The sequence below is a fragment of the Bos javanicus genome, chromosome 24 (assembly GCF_032452875.1).
Source record: "Bos javanicus breed banteng chromosome 24, ARS-OSU_banteng_1.0, whole genome shotgun sequence".
Lineage (NCBI taxonomy): Eukaryota > Metazoa > Chordata > Mammalia > Artiodactyla > Bovidae > Bos > Bos javanicus.
In genome coordinates, this window is record NC_083891.1 from 50404504 (window position 1) to 50420630 (window position 16127).

Genomic DNA, 16127 nt, shown 5'->3' on the forward strand with positions numbered 1-16127 from the left:
TAGGTTCAAATACATATTTATTAATCAAAATAGAAACCACTACAATGAACACATTTTTGCCAATGAGAAGTTTGTTTATTCTTGTAGCATAAAAATCCATGCTTTCAGATTTGACGAACTCTCAGAAAGCATTTTCTGCCTCCTGCTGATTATGGAAGCTGGTTTTCTCTGCAAAAAGTTGTTGAGATGCTTGAAGAAGTGGTAGTCAGTTGAGAAGAGGTCAGGAGAATATGGTGGATGAGGCAAAACTTTATAGCCCAATTCATTCAATTTTCGAAGCATTGTCTGTATGACGTGCAGTTGGGCATTATGAGAAACATTGGGCCCTTTCTGTTGACCAAGGCTGGTTGCAGACGTTGCAGTTTTCGGTGCATCTCATTGATTTGCTGAGCATACTTTTCAGATGTAATGGTTTCACCAGGATTTAGAACCCTTTAATAGGGGCAGCAAACCACCAAACACTGACCATAACCTTTTTTTGGTGCAAGTTTGGCTTTGGGAAATGCTTTGGAGCTTCTTCTCTATCCAAGCACAGAGCTGGTCATCGCCTGTTGTATCAGTTCAGTTCAGTTGCTCAGTCATGTCCTACTCTTTGAAACCCCATGAACCGCAGCACGCCAGGCCTCCCTGTCCATCACCAACTCCCGGAGTTTACCCAAACTCACATCCATTGAGTAGGTGAGGCCATCCAACCATCTCATCTCTGTCGTCCCCTTGTCCTCCTGCCCTCAATCTTTCCCAACAGCAGGGTCTTTTCCAATGAGTCAGCTCTTCACATCAGGTGGCCAAAATATTGGAGTTTTTCAGCTTCAACATCAGTCTTTCCAATGAACATCCAGGACTGATCTCCTTTAGGATGGACTGGTTGGATCTCCTTGAAGTCCAAGGGACTCTCAAGAGTCTTCTCCAACACCACAGTTCTAAAGCATCAATTCTTCGGCGCTCAGCTTTCTTTATAGTCCAGCTCTCATGTCCATACATGACCACTGGAAAAACCATAGCCTTGACTAGACGAACCTTCATTGGCAAAGTATTGTCTCTGCTTTTTAATATGTTGTCTAGGTTGGTCATAACTTTCCTTCCAAGGAGTAAGCGTCTTTTAATTTCACAGCTGCAGTCACCATCTGCAGTGATTTTGGAGCCCCCAAAATAAAGTCAGTCACTGTTTCCACTGTTTCCCCATCTGTTTGCCATGAAGTGATGGGACCGGATGCCATGATCTTTGTTTTCTGAATGTTGAGCTTTAAGCCAACTTTTTCACTTTCATCAAGAGGCTCTTTCGTTCTTCTTCACTTTCTGCCATAAAATCTACTTTTTGTGACATGTCACAATCCAATCGAGAAATGGTTTGTTGTTGTTGCGTAGAGTAAGAGAAAGTGACACTTCCAAATGACTATGTTTTTTCATTTTTAGTCAGCTCAGGAGGAACCCACTTACTGAGCTGTGTTCACCTGTCCAATTTGCTTCAAATGCTAAATGACCGTAGAATGGTCCATGTTCTTCGGCAACTTCTTGTGTAGCTGTGAGAGGATCACCTTCGATGATTGCTCTCAGTTGGTTGTTGTCGACTTCTGGTGGCTGGCCACTATGCTTCTCATCTTCAAGGCTCTTGTCTCCTTTGCAAAATTTCTTGAACTGCCACTACACTGTACATTCGTTAGCAGTTCCTGGGCCAAATGTATTGTTGATGTTGTGAGTTGTCTCTACTGCTTTACAATCCATTTTGAACTCGAATAAAAAATCACTTGAATTTGCTTTTTGTATAATATCATTTCTGTAGTTTGAAATAAATATAAAATAAATAGCAAGTAATAAGTCATTAGCAAAAAATGTACATTAAAACTATATATAACATGATCACATTTACTTAAGAATGTATTCCAATATCAAATGGCAAAATTGAACAATGCAAAACTGCAGTTATTTTTGCACCAAACTAATAAAATAATCAGCTAAGAGAATTAAAAACAGTCACCTCTGTAGAGCAAGAAGTAGAGGATTAGAGATGGACTGGGAATTAATGTTTTTGTAACAACTGTTGATGAATTATATACATTTGTAAATTTGATAAATGTGAAAACTAAATTGCGAAAAGCCATTTGATATTTCTAAAATTATTTTTTCTAGTAAATGAGAATTGTAATAGTTAAAGATCATTTGATTTTAGTACTCAGATTTCTGTTTTCTCTTGGCTGCTTTGTTTTTTCAGATAGGTTGTTTGGGGGAGGGATGCCTTACCATTAATTTGGTTTAAATCTAGGAATTTTATTTCACTCCTTTCATAATTTGAAGTGACCTTACTAAAAAAAAGTATTTTAAATGTATTCCAGGTGTGGCTTTAGCTGTTATTCTCTGTAACACCCGGCATATTAGTGACCATGTGTTCCTGGAAGCTGCAAAGGTTAAGTGTTTTAAATATTGTTTGGTTATTTTATAAAGGATGAATTATAAAAATGAATTTATCTTAAAAACAGAGAATGAGTTAAATCTGCCTTATGAATGAAAAGGAAATGACTCATCCATTGTTTTTTTGATATACCTTCTTCTTCTACATAAATTAATTTACCATGATTTTTCCAGTGTTTAATTGCAAGCTGTGAATCCTTTCATATATACTCTACCTGTATTATACATATCTGAAGGTTACATAAGTGATAGCACAGATAAAATGTCTCTAAATATGATTAAAAGTCTTTGCTGCTGCTGCTGCTAAGTCGCTTCAGTCGTGTCCGACTCTGTGCGACCCCATAGACGGCAGCCAAATCTAAATATTTACTGTTTAGTGGAAAGCAGTTTTAATTTCTGCAGTGGATTAAGTGTATTCCTGCTAGAAACAAGAATAACAGAGAATTATTCTCTGTTCCCCCAACCCTTTTCCCATTTCATTTGTCCTTATTACTCTGTTATTTATGCAAACAAAAATGAAATTATTTTCTTTCTCTTCAGGCTCTGACAAGTCAGTTGACAGATAAAGAGCTGGCTCAGGGGAGACTTTACCCACCACTTTCTAATATTCAGGAAGTTTCTCTTAACATTGCTATTAAAGTAAGTAATAATTTGTACCTCTTCACAGAAATTTTAATGGTGTTTTTACACAACTAACACAGGTTCGAGAAAAATTGGGAACATTTAGAGAGGGCAGACAAGAAATTTTAGGTTGCTCATATTCTTACTACCAGAATGTAAGTCTGCTTTGATGCCTTCTAGTCTTTTTTTTCTTCCCACAAACATATAAAATGCACACAGGTGTAGTCACCTGTGCCTGTTTTTAAAACTGTTTCCTCACTGCTTTGTTTCCACTTAATATATTGTAAGTATAGTATGTAAATCAATAATAATTCTTAGGAGCACTAATATTTGTGGAATTCTCTTTGTTGTTAGATCATAATTTGTTTAACCATTTCTCTGTTTTGGGGGACATTTAAGCATCTTCTGTTTCACTAGAAATAATATTATAGTGAATATCCTTAGATGATATTATAGTGAACATTCTCAGATAATATTACAGTGAACATCCTCAGGTAATATTATAGTGAACATCCTTAGATAATATTACAATGAACATCCTTAAATAAGTCTTTATATGCATTTGTGATCATTTTTTCTTAAGGTAAATTTCTCATCATAAGAACAAAGGATTGACATGTTAAGGCTTCTGATAAACATTGCCAAATGATTTTTCAGAAAAAAAGTATTAATTTATACTGCCCTGTTAGATAGGAATGTATTCTGCCAATACTTAGAATTACTTTTTTAATTGCACATGTTACTTTCATTTAAAGCATTTACTTTATTAAATTGAATATTTTTGTTTTTATTGAACAATAGTATTCCTTCTGTATTTGTCTTCTACTTTCTAACAGTAGGCTCTTTAAACAGTAAGGGTAATGATCCTTCTGTTTTCTGTGCTGTAGGTATTTTCCCCTTTGTCATTTACTTTAACTTAGTGCCATTTTTCACACTTTTTTTAATGGAATGATCCGTTTATGGATTGTTTTCTTACCTCCTGTGGATGTTGATGCTTTCTCCCTCTCCAAAGTCATAAACGTCTACCTGTATTTTCTAATAACATAAAACTTTTTTTTTTTTTAACATAAAACTTTTTAATCCCTCTGAGATTTTAGTGTATGATATGAGACAGAGAAACATTCTTTCCTGAAAAGTTAACCAGTTGTCTCAGCACCAACTGACTGGGAATGCTACTCTTGTTAACATAAAAACAAACATTGGTTCCTTTACTAGGAGTCTGTTGTGACCATATTTGCCTATTATTAGGCACTGTTTTCGTTTAATAATGTTTGCTATTTGATACTACCCATTATACATATGAAACCATCATTATGGTTTTTTCAGGATTTTCTTTCTATTCTGACCTTTTTATTCTTTTGGATGAATTTTTGAGTCAGTTTTTTTAATTCAAAACCCTTCAAACTGAGACTATGTCATATTTATAAATTGGTGAAATTGAGTCTGTCTGTATTGACTCTTCCCTATTCGATATCTCTCTCTCCATTTACTAAGGTTTTTCTCTAAGTTTTTCAGTATAATTTTGTTGTTTTCTTTTTTTTTTTTTTCCTCTAATTTTATTTTATTTTTAAACTTTACATAATTGTATTAGTTTTGCCAAATATCAAAATGAATCCACCACAGGTATACATGTGTTCCCCATCCCGAACCCTCCTCCCTCCTCCCTCCCCATACCATCCCTCTGGGCCGTCCCAGTGCACCAGCCCCAAGCATCCAGCATCATGCATCGAACCTGGACTGGCAACTCGTTTCCTACATGATATTTTACATGTTTCATTGCCATTCTCCCAAATCTTCCCACCATCTCCCTCTCCCACAGAGTCCATAAGACTGTTCTATACATCAGTGTCTCTTTTGCTGTCTCGTACACCGGGTTATTGTTACCATCTTTCTAAATTCCATATATATGCGTTAGTATACTGTATTGATGTTTTTCCTTCTGGCTTACTTCACTCTGTATAATAGGCTCCAGTTTCATCCACCTCATTAGAACTGATTCAAATGTATTCTTTTTAATGGCTGAGTAATACTCCATTGTGTATATGTACCACAGCTTTCTTATCCATTCATCTGCTGATGGACATCTAGGTTGCTTCCATGTCTTGGCTATTATAAACAGTGCTGCGATGAACATTGGGGTACACGTGTCTCTTTCCCTTCTGGTTTCCTCAGTGTGTATGCCCAGCAGTGGGGTTGCTGGATCATAAGGCAGTTCTATTTCCAGTTTTTTAAGGAATCTCCACACTGTTCTCCATAGTGGCTGTACTAGTTTGCATTCCCACCAACAGTGTAAGAGGGTTCCCTTTTCTCCACACCCTCTCCAGCATTTATTATTTGTAGACTTTTGGATCGCAGCCATTCTGACTGGTGTGAAATGGTACCTCATAGTGGTTTTGATTTGCATTTCTCTGATAATGAGTGATGTTGAGCATCTTTTCATGTGTTTGTTAGCCATCTGTATGTCTTCTTTGGAGAAATGTCTATTTAGTTCTTTGGCCCATTTTTTGATTGGGTCGTTTATTTTTCTGGAGTTGAGCTGTAGGAGTTGCTTGTATATTTTTGAGATTAGTTGTTTGTCGGTTGCTTCATTTGCTATTATTTTCTCCCATTCTGAAGGCTGTCTTTTCACCTTGCTAATAGTTTCCTTTGATGTGCAGAAGCTTTTAAGGTTAATTAGGTCCCATTTGTTTATTTTTGCTTTTATTTCCAATATTCTGGGAGGTGGGTCATAGAGGATCCTGCTGTGATGTATGTCGGAGAGTGTTTTGCCTATGTTCTCCTCTAGGAGTTTTATAGTTTCTGGTCTTACGTTTAGATCTTTAATCCATTTTGAGTTTATTTTTGTGTATGGTGTTAGAAAGTGGTCCAGTTTCATTCTTTTACAAGTGGTTGACCAGATTTCCCAGCACCACTTGTTAAAGAGATTGTCTTTAATCCATTGTATATTCTTGCCTCCTTTGTCTAAGATAAGGTGTCCATATGTGCGTGGATTTATCTCTGGGCTTTCTATTTTATTCCATTGATCAATATTTCTGTCTTTGTGCCAGTACCATACTGTCTTGATAACTGTGGCTTTGTAGTAGAGCCTGAAGTCAGGTAGGTTGATTCCTCCAGTTCCATTCTTCTTTCTCAAGATTGCTTTGGCTATTCGAGGTTTTTTGTATTTCCATACAAATTGTGAAATTATTTGTTCTAGCTCTGTGAAGAATACTGTTGGTAGCTTGATAGGGATTGCGTTGAATCTATAAATTGCTTTGGGTAGTATACTCATTTTCACTACATTGATTCTTCCAATCCATGAACATGGTATATTTCTCCATCTATTAGTGTCCTCTTTGATTTCTTTCACCAGTGTTTTATAGTTTTCTATATATAGGTCTTTAGTTTCTTTAGGTAGATATATTCCTAAGTATTTTATTCTTTCCGTTGCAATGGTGAATGGAATTGTTTCCTTAATTTCTCTTTCTGTTTTCTCATTATTAGTGTATAGGAATGCAAGGGATTTCTGTGTGTTGATTTTATATCCTGCAACTTTACTGTAGTCATTGATTATTTCTAGTAATTTTCTGGTGGACTCTTTAGGGTTTTCTATGTAGAGGATCATGTCATCTGCAAATAGTGAGAGTTTTACTTCTTCTTTTCCAATTTGGATTCCTTTTATTTCTTTTTCTGCTCTGATTGCTGTGGCCAAAACTTCCAAAACTATGTTGAATAGTAATGGTGAAAGTGGGCACCCTTGTCTTGTTCCTGACTTTAGAGGAAATGCTTTCAATTTTTCACCATTGAGGATAATGTTTGCTGTGGGTTTGTCATATATAGCTTTTATTATGTTGAGGTATGTTCCTTCTATTCCTGCTTTCTGGAGAGTTTTTATCATAAATGGATGTTGAATTTTGTCAAAGGCTTTCTCTGCATCTATTGAGATAATCATATGGTTTTTATTTTTCAATTTGTTAATGTGGTGTATTACATTGATTGATTTGCGGATATTGAAGAATCCTTGCATCCCTGGGATAAAGCCCACTTGATCATGGTGTATGATCTTTTTAATGTGTTGTTGGATTCTGATTGCTAGAATTTTGTTAAGGATTTTTGCATCTATGTTCATCAGTGATATTGGCCTGTAGTTTTCTTTTTTTGTGGGATCTTTGTCAGGTTTTGGTATTAGGGTGATGGTGGCCTCATAGAATGAGTTTGGAAGTTTACCTTCCTCTGCAATTTTCTGGAAGAGTTTGAGCAGGATAGGTGTGAGCTCTTCTCTAAATTTTTGGTAGAATTCAGCTGTGAAGCCGTCTGGACCGGGGCTTTTGTTTGCTGGAAGATTTTTGATTACAGTTTCAATTTCCGTGCTTGTGATGGGTCTGTTAAGATTTTCTATTTCTTCCTGGTCCAGTTTTGGAAAGTTGTACTTTTCTAAGAATTTGTCCATTTCTTCCACGTTGTCCATTTTATTGGCATATAATTGTTGATAGTAGTCTCTTATGATCCTTTGTATTTCTGTGTTGTGTGTTGTGATCTCTCCATTTTCGTTTCTAATTTTGTTGATTTGATTTTTCTCCCTTTGTTTCTTGATGAGTCTGGCTAATGGTTTGTCAATTTTATTTATCCTTTCAAAGAACCAGCTTTTGGTTTTGTTGATTTTTGCTATGGTCTCTTTTGTTTCTTTTGCATTTATTTCTGCTCTAATTTTTAAGATTTCTTTCCTTCTACTAACCCTGGGGTTCTTCATTTCTTCCTTTTCTAGTTGCTTTAGGTGTAGAGTTAGGTTATTTATTTGACTTTTTTCTTGTTTCTTGAGGTGTGCCTGTATTGCTATGAACTTTCCCCTTAGGACTGCTTTTACCGTGTCCCACAGGTTTTGGGTTGTTGTGTTTTCATTTTCATTCGTTTGTATGCAAATTTTGATTTCTTTTTTGATTTTTTCTGTGATTTGTTGGTTATTCAGCAGCGTGTTGTTCAGCCTCCATATGTTGGAATTTTTAATAGTTTTTCTCCTGTAATTGAGATCTAATCTTACTGCATTGTGGTCAGAAAAAATGCTTGGAATGATTTCTATTTTTTTGAATTTACCAAGGCTAGCTTTATGGCCCAGGATGTGATCTATCCTGGAGAAGGTTCCATGTGCGCTTGAGAAAAAGGTGAAATTCATTGTTTTGGGATGAAATGACCTATAGATATCAATTAGGTCTAACTGGTCTATTGTATCGTTTAAAGTTTGTGTTTCCTTGTTAATTTTCTGTTTAGTTGATCTATCCATAGGTGTAAGTGGGGTATTAAAGTCTCCCACTATTATTGTGTTATTGTTAATTTCTCCTTTCATACTTGTTAGCATTTGTCTTACGTACTGTGGTGCTCCCGTGTTGGGTGCATATATATTTATAATTGTTATATCTTCTTCTTGGATTGATCCTTTGATCATTATGTAGTGACCTTCTTTGTCTCTTTTCACAGCCTTTGTTTTAAAGTCTATTTTATCTGATATGAGTATTGCTACTCCTGCTTTCTTTTGGTCCCTATTTGCATGGAAAATCTTTTTCCAGCCCTTCACTTTCAGTCTGTATGTGTCCCCTGTTTTGAGGTGGGTCTCTTGTAGACAACATATGTAGGGGTCTTGTTTTTGTATCCATTCAGCCAGTCTTTGTCTTTTGGTTGGGGCATTCAACCCATTTACATTTAAGGTAATTACTGATAAGTATGTTCCCGTTGCCATTTACTTTATTGTTTTGGGTTCGAGTTTATACACCGTTTTTGTGTTTCCTGTCTAGAGAATATCCTTTAGTATTTGTTGGAGAGCTGGTTTGGTGGTGCAGAATTCTCTCAGCTTTTGCTTGTCTGAAAAGCTTTTGATTTCTCCTTCATACTTGAATGAGATCCTTGCTGGGTACAATAATCTGGGCTGTAGGTTATTTTCTTTCATCATTTTAAGTATGTCTTGCCATTCCCTCCTGGCTTGAAGAGTCTCTATTGAAAGATCAGCTGTTATCCTTATGGGAATTCCCTTGTGTGTTATTTGTTGTTTTTCCCTTGCTGCTTTTAATATTTGTTCTTTGTGTTTGATCTTTGTTAATTTGATTAATATGTGTCTTGGGGTGTTTCTCCTTGGGTTTATCCTGTTTGGGACTCTCTGGGTTTCTTGGACTTGGGTGATTATTTCCTTCCCCATTTTAGGGAAGTTTTCCACTATTATCTCCTCAAGTATTTTCTCATGGTCTTTCTTTTTGTCTTCTTCTTCTGGAACCCCTATGATTCGAATGTTGTAGCGTTTAATATTGTCCTGGAGGTCTCTGAGATTGTCCTCATTTCTTTTAATTCGTTTTTCTTTTATCCTCTCTGATTCATTTATTTCTACCATTCTATCTTCTAATTCACTAATCCTGTCTTCTGCCTCTGTTATTCTACTATTTGTTGCCTCCAGAGTGTTTTTAATTTCACTTATTGCATTATTCATTATATATTGACTCTTTTTTATTTCTTCTAGGTCCTTGTTAAACCTTTCTTGCATCTTCTCAATCCTTGTCTCCAGGCTATTTATCTGTGATTCCATTTTAGTTTCAAGATTTTGGATCAATTTCACTATCATTATTCGGAATTCTTTATCAGGTAGATTCCCTATCTCTTCCTCTTTTGTTTGGTTTGGTGGGCATTTATCCTGTTCCTTTATCTGCTGAGTATTCCTCTGTCTCTTCATCTTGTTTAAATTGCTAAGTTTGGGGTGTCCTTTCTGTATTCTGGCAGTTTGTGGAGTTCTCTTTATTGTGGCGTTTCCTCACTGTGTGTGGGTTTGTACAGGTGGCTTGTCAAGGTTTCCTGGTTAGGGAAGCTTGTGTCGGTGTTCTGGTGGGTGAAGCTGTATTTCTTCTCTCTGGAGTGCAATGAAATGTCCAGTAATGAGTTATGAGATGTCTATAGTTTTGGGGTGACTTTGGGCAGCCTGTATCTTGAAGCTCAGGGCTGTGTTCCTTTGTTGCTGGAGAATTTGCTTGGTATGTCTTGCCCTGGAACTTATTGGCCCTTGTGTGGTGCTTGGTTTCAGTGTCGCTATGGAGGCATTTGATGAGCTCCTGTCAATGAATGTTCCTTGGAGTCAGGAGTTCCCTGGAGTCAGGGTTTGGACTTAAGTCTCCTGCTTCCGATTATCGGTCTTATTTTTACAGTAGTTTCAAAACTTCTCCTTCTATACAGCACCATTGATAAAACATCTACATTAAAGATGATAAGTTTCTCTACAGTGAGGGTCACTCAGAGAGGTTCACAGGGTTACATGGAGAAGAGAAGAGGGAGGAGGGAGTTAGAGGTGACCCAAATGAGATGAGGTGAATCAATAGTGGAGAGAGTGGGCTAGCCAGTAGTCACTTCCTTATGTGCACTCCACAACTGGACCACTCAGAGATGTTCACGGGGTTATACAGAGAAGAGAAGAAGGAGGAAGGTAACAGAGGTGGCCAGAAGGATAAAAGGGGGAATGAAAAGGAGGGAGACAGATCCAGCCAGTAATCAGTTCCCTAAGTGTTCTCCACCGTCTGGAACACACAGAAATTCACAGAGTTGGGTAGAGTAGAGAGGGGTTAGGGAGGAGACACAGGCGACCTGGTGGAGAAAAAGGAGGGTCCAAAGGGAGAGAGAGCAGTCAAGCCAGTAATCTCACTCCCTAGTGAAAAATGGGTCCTGAACACTGGGTCCTTAAAGGTACAAAATTGGTAACAAATACATAAAAGCAAAAATTAAAAATCTAGAGTAGAGTTTGGAATTTCAAAAATACGATGTTAAAGAAAAGAAGAAGGAAAAGAAAGAGAGAAAGAACGAACAAACAAAAACAAACAAGGTCGTGAAAATTATAAAGAAAGTACAGGTACAAAATTGATAACTAATACCAGAAAGCGAAAATTAAAAATCTAGAGTAGAGTTTGGAATTTCAAAAATACGATGTTGAAGAAAAGAAGAAGGAAAAGAAAGAGAGAAAAAAACGAACAAACAAAAACAAACAAGGTCGCGAAAATTATAAAGAAAGTACAGGTACAAAACTGATAACTAATACCAGAAAGCAAAAATTAAAAATCTAGAGTAGAGTTTGGAATTTCAAAAATACAATGTTAAAAAAAAAAAAAAAAAAGAAGAAGAAGAAAAATAAAGAGAGAAAACAAACAAATACGAACAATGTCACAAAAATTATAAAGAAAATACAGGTACAAAATTGATATCAAATACCAAAAAGCATAAATTAAAAATCTAGAGTAAAGTTTGGAATTTCAGATATACAATGTTATATAAAAGAAGAAGAGAAAGAAACAGAGAAGAAGAAAAAAAAAAGTCACAGAAATTATATAAAAAAAAACTATAGGTACAAAATTGATAACATATACCAAAAAGCGAACATTAAAAATCTAGAGTAGAGTTTGGAATTTCAAAAATACAGTGTTAAAGAAAAGAAGAAAAAGACAAAAACAAAAAAAAAAAAAACAAGGTCAAAAATTATAAAATATATATATATGAAGTTTGCTGAAGAAGAAAAAATAGGGTCTTTTTTTTTTTTTTTTTTGCAAAGTAATAGGTTATAAAAGTGAAAAAGGAATAGAGGACTTAAAATTTTTTTTTTAATTAAAAAAAAGAATGATCATAAAAATAATAAAAATATATCTAGGACTTTTTTGTTTTTTTTTTTGTGGGTATTGTGGGTTCAGTTCATTTTTGGCTAGTTCCTTGGTCAGATTTATATTTCTCAAGATCTATAGGCCCCTTCCTATGTAGTCCGTAGTAACCACAGGGTTTTGATCTATTGCCTGTAGCTTCCAAGGCGTTTCCCTCTGTTATATCTTCTTCTGTTTGCTAGTCTCTTCAGTATCTGGTTTCCGCCCTGACTCAAAGGGCACGGTGGAGGACACTTTTTTTTTTTTTTTTTTTTAGGCTTACTTGTTCAGTCGCGCTGTGGGGAGGGAGGGAGGGATGCTGCAAACAAATAACACTGGCGTGGGCTCGCAGTGCCTCAGCCACCCTGGGGCTGCCCCCGCTCACGGCGCGTGTAGCCTCCCTGTCCACACTGCTCGGACTCTAGGTTGTTCCGCCGGGAACAATCCGAGGCTGGCCCTGGGCTGCATGCACCTCCCAGGTCCAAGCCGCTCAGGTTCAGGCACTCGGGTAGTCCTCAGAGGCGCAGACTCAGTTGGGCCTGCGTTTTGTGCTCTTCCCAGGTCCGAGCGCCAATTTGCTCTTCCCAGGCGAGCGCCAATGCTGCGACTTATCGCCTCCCCGCCACTCGGTTATCTGGATGTAAAACCGGCGCACGTTCTCAGGCAGATGTTGACCGTCCAGACCCCCAAGAAGTTTTAGTTAGCAAAGAAGCCTGCTTACAATTTTATAGATAATGTCTCTCTGGGGCTGCGATTGCCCCCTTCCGGCTCTGGCTGCCTGTCACCGGAGGGGGAAGGTCTGCAGCCGGCTATCTCTGTTCAGTCCTTTGTTCCGTGCGCAGGCCTGGCGGTCTTAGGTTAGGGCTGGCTTTTCGCGTGGTAGGTATCCCACAGTCTGGTTTGCTAGCCCAAATTATTTCGCTCAGATAGCGCTCAGGGTATTCAGGCCAGATTCTTACTCTCAGCGATGCAGCCCACGCCGCGCCTCCCTGCCCAGCCCCGGTTTGCTAATGGCGGATGCAGGCGTCTGCGCTGCTTCTCTGCTGGGGGAGTTACCGTAGGGCTCGCAATCTGCGAGTTTTAAATTGTTTATTTATTTTTTCTCCCTGTTATGTTGCCCTCTGTGCTTCCAAAGCTCGGCACAGATTCGGCAGTGAGAAGGTTTCCTGATGTTTGGAAACTTCTCTCTTTTTAAGATTCCCTTCCCGGGACGGAACTCCGTCCCTCCCTCTTTTGTCTCTTTTTTTTGTTTTTAATATTTTTTCCTACCTCCTTTCGAAGAGTTGGGTTGCTTTTCTGGGTGCCTGATGTCCTCTGCCGGCATTCAGAAGTTGTTTTGTGGAATTTACTCGACGTTTAAATGCTCTTTTGATGAATTTGTGGGGGAGAAAGTGTTCTCCCCGTCCTACTCCTCCGCCATCTTGGCTCCTCCCCTTGTTGTTTTCTTCATTGAAATGTGGCATGTTTCCTATTACTTATTTTCATAGATATTCAAAATTTTCATTATCCTTTAAAATAACATTTTCCCTTTCCATATATATTTCCTCACTGGTCATGTCTAATATATAGGGAAGGTATTTATTTGATAACAGGGTTCTTTGTTGAACTAAGTTAATTCTTTTGCAATTGTTGAGTTGTGAATTATCTGAAAATGACTGTTTTTTTAATGTATATAACTCACTTTTTCCCTATTTTACTAAGTCCCTTGCTATGTAAGAGCAGTTTTAAATAATTGAGTTGATAAGGGCACACATCCTAGTATTTTAATAAGGATTGAAATAAGTACTTTTAAAATCTTTTTGAAGAAGTAGGCTTATGTTCCTACTGTTTACTAAGATTTTCTTTTTTCTTTTTGGCTGCTCTGCATGGCTTGTGGGATCTCAGCACCCAACCAGGGAGTGAACCCAGGCCTCTGTTCCACTAGGCCACCAGGAAGCTCCCAAGATTTTCATAAATATCAGGATTAGATGTAGAATTTATCAGTTGCACTTTCAACTTAAATGCTGATGATCGTAAGATTTTACCCCTTTGAGTATTAATGTTATTGTTGCATTATATTAATACTCATAAAATAAGCAAAGATTGGAAATTGATAAAGAATGATATGCCTAGGAAATAATCAATTCAGTTGACCTGGAGTCTAGAATATAGATGGGAAAAAGGCATTAGGTAAGATTTGAAATTAAGACTGGCTGTACAGATGCACAAACGCCAGGTTTAGGACTCTGAATACTATTGTAAAACAACTGAAGAACTTAGAGCCCAGCATTTAGATGAATAGAGTTCAACTTTAGAGTGTTATAGGTGGGACAGATTTTGGAAGATACCAGTCAATTAGATTACTAGTATGTGCACATGAAACGTAATATATAAGGAAGAAGATCTGTGCTTGGGGGTGGTATGGGAGCAGAGCCCCCAGGATTGTGTCTCTTCCCCCTCTTCCTCCTTCTGTGTCCTAAGGTTTTCCTTTTATGGAGCCAGGGGATCAGGAGAGTAGACAGTGCTTTGTGTCTATCCCCCAATGCTACCCAAGGCCACCGGGCAGCTCCACATAGCCACTGGTCACCTGCTGGATATCTGTGCAACCTCCTTGGCCCTGCCCCTAGTCTTTCCTGTGAATACAGACGTGTTTCCTACAAAAGACTAGACAATACAGGTGACCCTTAAACAATGTGAAAGTTAGCTGCTGACTCTCTGCGCAGCTGAAAATCTACATATTACCTTACTGTTGGTCCTCAGGGTCTGAGGTTCTGCATCCACAAATTCAACCAACTGGGAATCCCGTGGTATATATTTAGTAAAAGAAATTCACATATAAGTGGACCTGTGCAGTTCAAACCCTTGTTGTTTGAGGGTCAGCGGAATTTGACACATTTTCCATCACAAAATATCATGAGAGTGAGCTCCTAAGACCAAGTTCAGTTCAGTTCAGTTCAGTCGCTCAGTTGTGTTCGACTCTTTGCGACCCCATGAATCGCAGCATGCCAGGCCTCCCTTTCCATCACCAACTCCCGGAGTTCACCCAGACTCACGTCCATTGAGTCAGTGATGCCATCCAGCCATCTCCTCCTCTGTCGTCCCCTTTTCCTCCTGCCCCCAATCCCCCCAATCCCTCCCAGCATCAGAGTCTTTTCCAATGAGTCAACTCTTCACATGAGGTGGCCAAAGTACTGGAGTTTCAGCTTTAGCATCATTCCTTCCAAAGAAATGCCAGGGCTGATCTCCTTCAGAATGGACTGGTTGGATCTCTTTGCAGTCCAAGGGACTCTCAAGAGTCTTCTCTAACACCACAGTTCAAAAGCATCAATTCTTAAGCATCATCCTAAGACCAAGGATTACCTTTAATAACCATCATTTTTCCTTAAATATTTCTTTTAGAAAACTGAAAGAACTAATAGTAATCATCATTTAGAATGAAAATTAGAGGAGGAGACATAATTGTTTGAAAAAATAAATTTTTTTCTATCATGTATCACTACGTTCTTTTTAAAGTTAGACCATAACTTCAGAACTTATCTATATGATAGACACTGTGCTACCCTGTGAGGAAGCTTTTTCATTCTGCCTCATTTTACAACATAACTAAGACTCAGAGGGTTTATCTTTACCACCAGTCATGGTGTGTGGCTTGCTACAAAGATCAGAAATTCATTCAAGCCAGTTTAGGTATGAAGTACCTAACTTAACTTTTTAGGGTGGTCTGCGGTCTAGTCTCAGAATGCTGTGGGCTTGAAACATATTTCTCACTTTAAATACCTTGGGCAAGTTACTTAAACTCCTCAGACTTTGTTGTTCTCATGTATAAAATGAGAATAATAATAACAGTGGAAACAGTATCAGACTTTATTTTTTTGGGCTCCAAAATCACTGCAGATGGTGATTGCAGCCATGAAATTAAAAGATGCTTACTCCTTGGAAGGAAAGTCATGACCAACCTAGACAGCATATTCAAAAGCAGAGACATTACTTTGCCAACAAAGGTCCGTCTAGTCAAGGCTATGGTTTTTCCTGTGGTCATGTATGGATGTGAGAGTTGTATTGCGAAGAAGGCTAAGCACCGAAGAATTGATGCTTTTGAACTGTGGTGTTGGAGAAGACTCTTGAGAGTCCCTTGGACTGCAAGGAGATCCAACCAGTCCATTCTGAAGGAGATCAGCCCTGGCATTTCTTTGCAAGGAATGATGCTAAAGCTGAAACTCCAGTACTTTGGCCACCTCATGCGAAGAGTTGACTCATTGGAAAAGACTCTGATGCTGGGAGGGATTGGGGGCAGGAGGAGAAAGGGACGACAGAGGAGGAGATGGCTGGATGGCATCACTGACTCGATAGACGTGAGTCTGGGGTGAACTCCGGGAGTTGGTGATGGACAGGGAGGCCTAGTGTGCTGTGATTCATGGGGTCACAAAGAGTCGGACACGACTGAGCGACTGAACTGAACTGAACTGATAGGGTTCTTGGGAGGGTTAAATGAGATAC

At 38.2% G+C, this 16127-nt stretch overlaps 1 protein-coding gene and 1 long non-coding RNA gene across 5 annotated transcripts in view; one reads left to right on the forward strand and one right to left on the reverse strand.

Annotated features, from left to right (window-relative positions):
* Window positions 1-16127, forward strand: part of ME2 (malic enzyme 2) — a 65615-nt gene that overhangs the window by 48470 nt on the left and 1018 nt on the right. For all 4 annotated transcript variants that reach the window (XM_061400213.1, XM_061400216.1, XM_061400217.1 and 1 more), the window contains 2 exons: window positions 2331-2401; window positions 2947-3045. In XM_061400213.1, coding sequence (XP_061256197.1) covers window positions 2331-2401; window positions 2947-3045 — 170 coding nt within the window. The remainder of the gene's footprint in view (window positions 1-2330; window positions 2402-2946; window positions 3046-16127) is intronic.
* The window catches only part of LOC133237748 (uncharacterized), a 26985-nt gene continuing 10858 nt past the window's right edge, over window positions 1-16127 (reverse strand). The window contains exon 2 of the long non-coding RNA XR_009733321.1: window positions 1-1774. This is a non-coding gene — a long non-coding RNA (uncharacterized LOC133237748). The remainder of the gene's footprint in view (window positions 1775-16127) is intronic.